The sequence below is a fragment of the Alosa alosa genome, chromosome 22, assembly GCF_017589495.1.
Source record: "Alosa alosa isolate M-15738 ecotype Scorff River chromosome 22, AALO_Geno_1.1, whole genome shotgun sequence".
In the NCBI taxonomy this organism is placed as follows: Eukaryota; Metazoa; Chordata; class Actinopteri; order Clupeiformes; family Clupeidae; genus Alosa; species Alosa alosa.
This window is the reverse complement of record NC_063210.1, coordinates 18,455,285-18,467,828: the sequence shown is the minus strand read 5'-3', so window position 1 is coordinate 18,467,828 and position 12,544 is coordinate 18,455,285. Positions and strand designations below refer to the sequence as shown.

At 42.3% G+C, this 12,544-nt stretch overlaps 1 protein-coding gene across 1 annotated transcript in view; it reads left to right on the top strand.

Moving 5' to 3' along the window:
* The first annotated feature begins 8,722 nt into the window (after positions 1–8,722).
* hs3st3b1b (heparan sulfate (glucosamine) 3-O-sulfotransferase 3B1b) overlaps positions 8,723–12,544 on the top strand; it is a 31,816-nt gene continuing 27,994 nt past the window's right edge. Inside the window, exon 1 of the mRNA XM_048233831.1 lies at positions 8,723–9,643. Within this exon, the coding sequence (XP_048089788.1) occupies positions 9,069–9,643 (575 nt within the window). The 5' untranslated portion in view covers positions 8,723–9,068. The remainder of the gene's footprint in view (positions 9,644–12,544) is intronic.

Here is a 12,544-nt window from a genome sequence, read left to right as displayed (position 1 = left end):
CATCTTGAATCATGTTTTTTTTTTTTATTATTATTATTTCATTTCAGTCCCTAGTTGCTCGTTCGGTTTGAAAAAACAAAAATGAGTTGAAGCTAAAGTAAATGTTGCCGTGTAAGGTGTGGATGTGTTAGCCAAAATGACCAAGGGGCTATAGAACAGTGATGGCCAAAATGACCAGGGGGCTATAGAACAGGGATGGCCAGACGGCCCGAATTTGTGCCCAAATGGTCAAAGTGAGGGCAGAGGGGCCTTGGGATTTTCATGATTTAACTTTTCATAATAACAGAAATGGGGTTCACCATCCTACAAGGTCTGACTACAAGATTTGACAACTTGCAATAGTCATGTATCAGTTGATGAATGGATTTTGTTGGTTAATGTTTGTACATCTATCATTTTGTTCAACTGTATCTTGGCCAGTTGGAAATGACTACTCCCCCCGCCTCCCCCTCCTGTTTCAAACGGCTCACTGTGAACCTTGTTTTAACCATTGGAAAAGTCATTTTGCAGTGTGCCAAGTTAAGAAACTGCTGGATGGCACCTCCATCTGATGATGTATTGTTTTCCCAGAAGTGTTTTGGCTTATTCGTCAATACATCCCTCGGAGCACTGATTTCATAGTGCTGAGGGATTTATCGATCGATAAGCCAAAACCCCTCCTGTTACAGGCAAAGCAAATATTTCTGATGGAGATGTGATCCAGCAGTTCCATAACTGCTGTGTGCACCGATAAGTACAAAACGTTGCTTTCCTGAAGAGTAGTAGTTTAAAGGTGCTCTAAACGATGTCATACGTTTTTTTAGGCTAAAACATTTTTTGTCACTTACAGGAAACATCACCTCACCATCCGCTAGCTGCCTGTGTCCAGAATACACTTAAAAAAAAAACGCAATCTTTGTGGACAACCCAGACTCCAAAAACAGCCGCAAAACAACTTGGGCAAACCTTGCCCATAAAAACATAAACTGTTCCAGCAAATCACTGACGAGATGTGCATTTAGGAGAGTTTCAATTGCATGGGAGGGAGGGGGAGGAAGTAGCGAGCTAGCTTTCTGTTTTGTTTGAACATCAACAGAAGTGACGTTACCCAGCATCGCTTAGAGCACCTTTAAAGGTAAACTATGCAGTATTGGCAATTTCCTCACTGTTTTCTCGGTTTTTGCTTCTTTTTAAACTGGCTTTGTCATGACTAATGTCTGAGAAACTCCATCGCTACCTTTTTTTTCTAGCCGTTGCCTGGCGTGTATGTGTATTTGAATGCAGTAAAGCAATTTGTTACACTTTCGTTATAACTCCTGACACCGAAGCCGTCCGCCCGCCGGCCCACAGTTGCAAGGGTGGTTTTTCCGCTCACAGGCGCTAGGTGGAAGCGAGACGGCCACCATTCAACCGGAAAAAGTCATATAACCATGCCAATGAGTCTGAAGCTGTTAAATGAAGGTAAATTAAGCTAAAACACTTGCATATTAAGCTAAAAAACCTGCATAGTGTGCCTTTAACACACACCTATTTGCAGACATCTATAGGCAAAAAGAAGACAACTGCACTTGTATATCAATGACTGGAAATCACTCAGACTGCAGTCTTTAATAAACTCTGAAACTCTGGCATGGACCAGCAAAGGGACTGATTTTACCCTCTGAGTTATGATTGAAATCCCCAATTCCTGACACTTCAAATCTGCTGCTCTTTGTGTTAACTCGCTGCGTTGAAACACTTGCTTAGTATGTGTGTCTGTATAGAAATGAAATAAGACTGATAAACTAATAAGTGTCCATTAAAATGGCAATCACAGCAATCACCAGTAAGCGCAACCTGGAGCGGAGAGGCACATGTCCTTGTGTAGCCTGGGTGAACCCAGACGAACCTTTTCACAAATTTGAATTTGCTCCGCAGGTCCGTCTGGGAAAGAGCCCTTTGACGCCCGATTCTGAACTTACCACTTTACTGCTTGCACAGGCGTAACCAGAAGTGAAATTATACTTCAATTTGAGCATTAAAGTCTTACCAAATCGTTTCAGAAGTGCAGCAAATACATGTTCATCTTTCTTGTGAAACAAAGGTTTTAAATACAGTTGTTTACTCAATTCCAAAGAAAATACACTTTTTTGCAATACACACTGTTTTTGGTGATTTGGAAACGGACATCAATGGGCTCCTTTCCAGACCAACCTGTAGAGAAAATTAAAGTTTGCTAACAGGTTCGTCTGGGTTCATCCAGGATAGCACTTGTGCCTCCAGTGGTTTGAAACCTCTGTGCTGGGTGCAGCCCTGATTCTTGGCGGTTCTGGGACAAATCCACTTTCCTCCAATAATTGGGAGGAATCTTGAATCTGCTGAAGAGCTGTTAAAACATCCTGACAAACCATATTGGTTTAATTTGAAAATAGTGCGTAAACATACTACAGACAGATGCTTAAGACCGTTTGTAATACAGTATGACAGCTAATGCATATAAATATGACATGCTCTTAGCTGATGTCAGGGGCCTTTCCTGTTTGTATGGGAAGCAGAAGGCCAACATTGCTGAGTAATAAGACTCATGAACGTAAATCACAGTAAAAGCTGTGTGTGTGTGTGTGGAAAAGCCTGAAAACCTGTGGACTATGTTGATGAGTCAATGATCAAGTACTGGTCACCAGAGTGTTGGACGTAAATTCTGCAAATAAATTTGAGTTGTTTTGCCTGAGATCATTTCCATAAAATGAAGTTGAATAAAAAAACACGGTTTGTGTCCCTGTCACAAATTGCACAGATGAAGTAATAGGACGCAGTAAATTTATTTCTTTCATCCTCACTTGTAATGACGGAGACTTAATTTACATCATGCAGCTGTGGTGTCGATCATTACAATGCATTGGCTGGGTCTCTTCATATAGCAACCTTGTATGTTAACCCTGTTTGATGTATTTTCTAAACACTTCTTAGAAAACCACTGACGTTGATCTAAATTCAGAATTATGAAATAGTTATGAAAAGGCTGCAAGAAAAAAAGTCATCTGAGGTATTGATCTGTAGGCTACTGGAAATGATCCCTCTACCCCTGTGTTTCTCAAAGTGTGGTCCGGGGACCACTGGTGGTCCGCAAGCAGACGTGGTAAAATATAATATAGATGAGTTGTTTGCAATATTGAACCAACTTGTATGTAAATCCAAACAGTTCTGCAACACTGCCTATGTAAGCTACGGCACTTTAACTCATAATATGAATCCTCTGACACAATAAACAAGGTGCAAAGACAATAAGCAAGGTGGTTCAGTGAGTAGGCCTATTGTGTAATTTACTGTTGAAGTAGGTCTGCTGTTTGTTTTTTTAGCTACAGTAGGTGGTCTGTGATTTTTTTATTTTTTTATTATTGGTTTAAGTGGTCCTTAGTCTGAAAAAGTTTGAGAAACACTGCTCTACACCTGTCCCTAAACATTTCATATTTCCCCTTGTTTCCTCCACAAAGCCCTCTTCCATTGCTAATCATGGTATATAGTAATCCTACCACCCTCCCACGCACGCACACACCAAAGAGTAGATTGGAGTGGGGTGGGTGGTGAACAAGTTTTTCCCTTCCTTTTCCTTGTCGTGGTTCTGAGAAAAAAAATTGGTTTGGGTTGTTAAAACAAGTTCCTTATGTACTTCTGACCCTGGTCTAGTAGCCCCCCCCACCTCCGTCCCTCTTAAAAACTGGCCGGGGAGAGAGAGGGGGTCCGCTTGTGGACACACACTCTTATCCTTTTCCGAGAGAAAAGTTTGGGTGGTGAGCCCATAAAGACAGAAGACTTGGAGGTCTACAGAGAGAGAAAGAGAGAGGGATGGATGGAGAGATGGATGAATGGATGGATGGAGTGGGTCCAGCTGCTGTCCCATGGTCTTGTGTGTATGGATTGAATGTCCACTTCGGCCTCCTGGGCTCAACATGCTGGGCGGTGTGTGTTTACAACGTCCGCCCCCAGAGGCCATGCCAGTGGACCCCCCTCACACACACACACATACAGACACACACACTCACAAACACACACACACACACACACATACAGACAAACACACTCACAAACACACATACATACATACATACACACACACACACACACACACTCACACATTGACACACACACACAAACACAGAGACAGCACTTTTACATGCATATTCACACAGGACAAACCTCTTGAATCAGTTAAGTCTCATCTGCTCTCACATTCTTCTCTCACACACACACACACACGCACACACGCACACGCGCACACGCACACACGCACACACACACACACACACACACGCGTGCGCGCGCGCGCCCTTTATCCGTCTCTCTCACACACACACACACACACACACACACACGCGCCCCCTCTATCCGTCTCTCTCACACACACACACACACACACACACGCGCCCCCTCTATCCGTCTCTCTCACACACACACACACACACACACACACGCCCCCTCTATCCGTCTCTCTCACACACACATCTCACATCTATTTTCCTTTCTCTCTCTCTCTCTCTCACACACACACCATCTCTCTCTCTCACACACACACACACCATCTCTCTCTCACACACACACACACCATCTCTCTCTCACACACACACACACATCTCTCTCTCACACACACACACACCATCTCTCTCACACACACACACACCATCTCTCTCTCTCTCTCTCTCACACACACACACACACCATCTCTCTCTCTCTTTATCTTTGTCTATCTGTCTAACACAAACATGCTCCTTACACACACACTTGTATATATACTCCATTCCGTTTATGTAATGAAACTGCTTTTGTTTTTTGCTAGCCTCTGTCTCTCTTTTTCACACGCATCATGCATGATGAAAGTATAATGTAAAAATAATCTGTTTAGACAGGCAAAGGGAGTGTCTGTAGTTGTATTATTTGAAATGGACCCAATGCAGAATTCATTTTTTCTTTGGTGCGAAAAATTCAATTTAACTTCATATACCAGCAAAATCAACAGGTGGATCTCTGCTCCTCTCTCTCTCTCTCTTTCTCTCTCTCTCTCTCTCTCTCTCTCTCTCTCTCTCTCTCTTTCTCTTTCTCTCTCTCTCTCTCTCTCTCTCTCTCTCTCTCTCTCTTTTCCACAGCTCAATGCTTCCTCGGGGTGGACTGCGTGTATTTGGTGGATTTCCTGTTTTGAAACACAGCTGTGCGGCAGACATTTTTTTTTGTGTAGTGTGTGTGACACCAGGGCACAAAGCAGAAGGCAGAAATGTTTTTTTCTGCTTTGATCTCCGTGTGTGTGTTGCGTGCATGCATGTGTGTGTGTGTGTGTGTGTGCCACCTGCAAATGGCACCTGTCTTCCATGAGGTGTTCCTTGCTTTAACACCCCCTCTCCCCTCCACCACACACATGTGAACTAATTGAAAGGAGAACACGACTTAACGGTGCTTCAAAATCACACTCACCGGGTTTATTTGCACTGGCACATGTGCGCTGATGTGGAGTGATAAATTCAAATGTAAGCAAACATTTTCCCGTTATTAATATCCCAATATGACACATGTCATAAATTGTAAGTGTTTTTCACAATATGAGAGGGAAAGCTGAATTCCATTTTTATGCACTCAAATATATCAATCTTGATGAATTTCCTCACAGTCCATACATTTTTATGTGACATCAATCTCTCTCCCTCTCTCTCTCTGTCTCTCTGTCTCTCTAACACACGGCACAAATTGAACTGGTATTTTCCAGAGGTTGTAAAGGCAGACACCCAGAGCCTGGAGCCACTGCCAGAATCAACACGGCAAGAACGGGATGAAATACACAGTTATAAACATTGGAGAAATCCCTACGTATGCATCAGCGTCCAGAGAGAGCGAGGTGAGAGCACACACACACACACGCACACACATGCCCAAACATACACACACACACACACACACACACACACACACACACACACATACATACACACATACAGTACACACGCATGCCCAAACATACACACACACACACACACACACACACACACTCGCAGGCTAGGGTTTCGTCCTGCCGGCTCCGGACATCTGGGGTCCTGCTTGCGACCCTCTTTCCTGGGGCCGGGGAGTTCCGTCGCATAGAGAAAGAGGGGTGCTGCTACTTCTGACAAAAAACAAAAACTTGTGCTGGCCACCCCTTGGGTCCATTACTGTACGGTTACACGGAAATGTGTTAAACACTTGCAGAACTGCCTAACCTCTTGGCTCATACTGTTTTGTTTAGGATGTACTGTGTAATAGGAATAATGAAAGTGGGGGTTTACAGATTGGCTTTCACTGTTTAAACTAATTAGTTTTCTTTTCTTTGTTCTGTCTTTTGACACATAAGCTTCCTTGCAGTTATCATAGTAGGGTAAGTACTCTTTAGATAAACAGGATATATCTATACACTAACCACAAACTTAAAACATACACAATTCTTTAATAGCAGCAATGTGTACTTAAATAGATTTTTTTTTATTACTTAAACATTTAAATATAAGCAAATAAGAATCTCTGTTGCCACATTTATGGATTGTTGTCAACTTAATAAACTTAGAATAGGGTAGGCCTGTTGTGAAACATAAGTGTAAGAGCAAAACAATATGAAAATATAAATACAGTTTAAACTTATTCTAAATCGAATTTCAAATAAAATGCTGGGAAATATATATGAAATATGTACGAAATATGAACCTCTCCCGGGCAGAGGCACGAGCTCTTTCCGCAGATAGGGCCGCGGTGGGTCGTTAAGGCCCGGCGGGAGATCGGCCAGCATCTGGCTTCATTGTGAATCTTTCTCTCGAGGTCACCCTGTCTGCAACATTAGGCTATATTTCAAGAAACCTAGATGACAATGTCGCAACACGACGCAGCAAACGTCCACTTTCACAGCATGCTAAAGCAAAGAGTCACAATTTCATGTAATTTACATGATAATGATTATTGTGTGATTCATTCAAGTATACTTATATATAAGAGCAAAATTATCTACATCTAAAATGTGTTGATGAGTTTCTTTGTCTAGCACTTTTGTTATGATTGCAGTTTATTACACAAAATCATTGCGCTGTATATGTGCATCAGTCTGTAAATCAACAGTGAGCCAAATGTGATTGAATGCAATGCACTTTTAGCCATGGGAAATTATTTAGGCCAGACCCACCAACACAATATCATTTGTTTGCTTTTTTAGACTTACGTTTTTTCCCCTCTACCCAAAATCCCAAAGTTACAAAAACAGTTCTGGAACCAATATGACTTGAAAATGAACTTTCCTAAATCTACCGGAGCCCCCCGCGACGAAATTATGCCCTTGTCTCAGTTCAAAGGACACTTGAAACTGTAATGGAAAATTTAAGTTTGTAGGCTAATAATGACCACTTTTTTTTCGTCGACGCTGACGCTCCCTTCAATTACATATTTAAATTGTCCTTGTACGGAAGCAGATTATGTTTAATACAACACAGATAAAGAATATCGAAATGAAGGCCCTTATGGAAACAACTTGAACAAAACCTAACTAACTAACTACATAAATAAATAAATAAATAAATAGATATATAAATAAATAAATAAACAAATTAATCCCACGTAGCCCACCACAATATCTCAACAACAATACATGCTAATAATAATGTCATCATCATTGTAATAAAAGGCTTTAAAATGATGGCGTGTTATATAACCTATCATTTATAGCCTAGGCCTAATAATTGGATAATATAGGTTAGACTTAGTTTAAACACTGCAGTTTTGTCTACTTCATTGAGGTCTATGCTGTTCTGAGCGACCAATTTTATATTATTTAACACTGTAGATTACAGATCGTTTCCTAAGCTAATTTCATCTATTAGGATATAGGCTAGTTATGGCAAAGTTTACAGTTTTTATATTGTTGCGTTCCTCTATCTTTTTTTTTTTACTTGTCTGGGTTGGTGCCTTACTTCTTGACATCCAGTAAAATTGCACATTTGTTACCTACCTGATACCTTGTAAACTATAACAACCGATAATGTATTTAATAAACATCTGTGCAAGTTTAACCTAAATCGCTTTAAAACGTTACCTTTCTGTTCAAGTTCAGTCGCAGGCTGTTCATACAGACTACTTTAACACAGAAAGTGTTCATGTTGGATTCCCTCACAACTTCTTTAGGCTAGATGTAGACCATTATTCATTCTCGTTGTAGAAGAGTTAGAGTTGTGTAAGAGTTGGACTCGAGACTCGCTTCTGTTTCTCCATTGTTTTAAATTGTTTACGATCATACAAATCATTTAATAAAAAAGTTAAACCGAAACATAATGTCATTTCTTTATAGTTAACTTAACACTATTTTTAACCAAACTCTTAGGGTTCGTCATAACCGTTTAAGCTTTCACTGCATTGCAGTCTGAAAGCCAATGGGGGAACAATCAATATGTGAGTTTCCAGAAGCCTACTCTGACTGATCAAAGAACTTTTAACAAGTTGGAATCCCCCCGTTGTTAAATAAAAGGGTTCCAGCATAATGATTCCTTGTCCAATGAGAGCCTTTAATTGGCTTAAGTATGCAAGGATATTCTTTAAGACCCTCCTTTGCTACTCCCTGATTGGTCAGCTTCTGTCAACAAATAAGCAATTATTTTCTTTCTGTAGTGCGGTAGGCCAGCTTCGCTGTCAGTCAGCAGTGTCTGCGAAGCTGCGACGCTGTATAAGTTTCTAGTGTTCAGACGGAGCTCGTGCTCACTTCACTTTAGTAAGAGGCTCGCAACGGAGGCGGCGGGGATGCAACCGGAGCGAGCGAGGGCTGGCTTTCGGAGTGGCACAGTAGTGCACCTCTCATCTCTGGCGACTACCAGTTTTTGCTCCGCAGTCATGTTCGGACGCAGCCACCATACGCACTGAGCTTTTTACGCACCGAACCAACGCTTTAGTTTTAGTTTATTGCGTTTTTCATTCATTTATTGTGTGTTGGTTGGCTTTTCTATTTATGTGCTTTCTGTGGATGTAATCTCCACCATGCGAAGATTACCGCGCGGTGCAAACGGGAGTGAATAGTTTTGGCAATATGTCCCGTTGGATTATTATGGTTCGCATCTGCGAGGCTTATGGAATATAGCCTGGTTTGTCACAATCTGTATGCGTTGTCAGCGAGCCCAGTGAAAAAGAAACTTGCAGTGCTCGGCATCATGTTTTTGCTGTGGGTGTACATGCTGTATTCATGCGTCGGGTTCTGTGCCACCATGCCCAGTATGGTGGTGGATAGTTACCGGGCGAAGGAGCCGGAATACGCGAGCAGAAGGACAGAGAGCGGCAGAGCGGACCTCATGTCCAAACTGCTGCCCAGACCGCAAGGTTGGGTTGATTTGGAGTCTGATTACGACGAGCAGTCGCTCCGGCCCGCGTCTAGAGACTTATCGGCGAACGACGTGGACTTGGACCGGGGCGAGGACTGGGACGAGGCATCGCGGGGCGAGCAGAGATCGCCGGAGCCCAGCTCGCTGTCAAGTTTCTCCAACGGCTCCGGGAGCAAGAAGCTGCCCCAGGCTATCATCATCGGCGTGAAGAAGGGGGGCACGCGCGCACTGCTCGAGTTTCTCCGCGTGCATCCCGACATCAGGGCCGTAGGAGCGGAGCCGCACTTCTTCGACCGAAACTACGACAACGGGCTGGAGTGGTATAGGTGAGTCCCCTTCAGATTTCTCCTGTCGTCCGCCGGTGCCTTTTCTCGGGCGGGCTGCCTTGGCTGCGATAGTCCAGGGCGCAGAGTTGGCTGAACCGAATGGGCAACGAGTAATGTGTCCATTGCTTGGTTCTACGTGGATTTGTAAATATTTGAGAAACGAACACGCACAGTGCATACTTTTATTTTATTCCAGTTTCGTGAAATGGTTGGCGGTTCTATTTATTTATTTTAATTTAAATGTTTACTATATTCAGCGAGTTGATTGACATGAATCGATCGATCCCAAATAAAATGCCTCATTTGTGCATTTATGATTGTTGCCAAAAAACAACATTTTTATTTGAGACTGTATGCTTTACTGAGCCCACATCGTTGTAAGACAGTATTGAATATTGCGTACGTACGCGTCTAAATGAAAGCTGCATATCTGGGTGCAGTTTGACCAATGGTAATATATGCCTTTTTGGTGAGATATCATCAAAATTAAACAACGATGCTGTGGCATGCGTTTATAACATATGCCTACTTAAGTACCATTTTTGTTAATATTACTTAAAACCTGCGACAGCAGTTCATACAGGCATTCCCAAGCTTTTGGCGTGGCGCAGTGGTCTCTGTTGGACGCAAGAGTGCATTACAGGCGGGCACTTGCATTCAAGTTTTAGCGTCAAAAGTTTGATTATTTATTTGAAATCATTTTAAAAGGAGTTGGCGAGCTATTGGTTTCCACAATGGACAATAGGCCGATATCTGTGTTGTTCCACTGATTTGGCTATAGTGTCAAATGTATAGGACATAATTGTTTTTAAACATATTTATGTATTCATAATTTGACTTTTGGAAACACGGTTAAAGGTAATTGAATGACAACGTATGAAATACAGCAATTAATTAGTTTTGACATTTGTCATGTTTTAACGAATTCCAAGAGATGTTTTATTGCGTTAAACAAAAACATTCAGATGAAATCAACACGGTTACTGGAACGATAATTATATAGAATGTGGTTTGTGGTTTTGTGTGAGAAGAAATACATTTAAATCGACCCAGTTCGAGAATTCATATAAAGATATTTCCATTGAAGAGCAGCCCAACATAAATTGTTCAAAACTACTCAAATTATCTATAATTTTCAGCACCGTGGGATTTTTATATTGTCGAGGGAAATATTCAGACATCCACTAGTTTATTGTTTTTAAACGGTCTAAATTATGCCATATGAAAGTCTTCAAAAAGAGCAAACACTTTATATTGGTGACAAAGCTGGCACACCAGAGTTCCCATGTTGTTCACATATGCTCATCTTTGCGCTACTATGGCAGTAGAAACACGAGTTCTTCATTAAAAACGAATCATTTGTTTTAATATGACTCATCCGCCCGTGGGCTAGGCCGGGCTGGGTATGGTAGGCTGCGTGCTCAGCCTATTTTTAAGGTCCGGGCAGAGGTACTGCTTGAGCCAAATGTTGATGCCACGTAATGGAGACTCGTTATGTTCAGCCTACCTCCCTACTTCATGCAATTGGTATAGTGCAGGTTTGTCTGACTAGACGCATAATTAAATCGATACGGCTAGGCCTATAGGCCCACTTTAATAAGACCAGACCTTGTCTTTGATTGAAATGCATGTTAGAAACCAGCAAATCACAGGAGTCCTTAAAGTAAGGCTAATTCATTTGAAATATTGACAGATTTAAGGGGTTCTCTGTGCTGCTCAATTAATAAGCTGTTTTGGGAACAGGGCGCAAGACCTCCGGGGTTTGGCGTAGAACAACGTTTTGAAAATCACACAGGTTTTTTTTCTGGATGTGATATTTCAATGGGAGCTTGAGGTTGAATTCGGTTGTTTTTTAACCCTGGAGCCAGGAAGAACGAGTAGGCTAGTATTGCAGACTCCATGGAGCACAGAGCAGAACTAACAGGCCTGGTGACAAGTTGATAAAAACAGTCCTGAACTGCACGGCTGTCTGAATAAACGTATTTGGTCCAGCGCAGAAAGAGGGGGGAGAAAGAGAAAGAAGTGCCGACCGTTAAATATGGGCGACGTGCGAGGCCCCTCAACAATAGCGGGAAGGAATGAAAGAATAAAGCCGAATGAGAAAGTTGGGCGCCTGGTAGTCCGGAGCGACACAAAATGACCGAGCCTGGTTGTTCATGCAAAAAGATGAACTGAGACATAGGCTAAGGGTGGCCTATTTAGAGAACTCATTGAAACGGGATCCTTTTGATAATTCTAGCTTCGCATTGGTCTTCAGATGGCATATGTTGGGTCTATTCTTGCTTCTTACACATTAGGTAGGCCTATTTGCTATTGGTTGCCTATTTATTTCTATATCAGACTATAACAGAATATTAGGCTACACCTTTTGTAGCCTAGCCTATGCCCTTTGGTCTCTTCAAGATTGGGCGTGCCTCTTACTTGTAGATAGCCTACTTTGTGTTTTAATATAGCAAGCCTCTTTCTAACTCATGTTTGCAGAGAAAATACGAGGTAACTGGTGCCTGCCGGCAGGCCCTGTGGTCTTTGGAACTGTTAAAATAAACAGTCACGCACCGGCCTCCTTATCGTGGGGATGCTGAATCTTGTTCCGGTGCGCGAGGCTTTATTTGGCGTGCTGCGGGGTTCGTGGAGACCCTCCTGTTCATCCTGTAAATCCGGGCTCAATCGTGCCCTCCAGTCACGCTTTACGTTTTTACACGATAGCGGTAACGACTCTATTTTCAACAAAGCGGAGACAAACGAGGGCTTGAGGTTGTTATGTAACGTCACTAATTCGCATCCTGTCAGATCTCTCAATTGTAAGCCACTGTTCCCTGAAGGTGTACACGCATGCGTTTCCTGTAAGTTCTTAAAGCTTATAAACCTCGTTAATTGACTGTGTAGAGATAGCGGTATCTT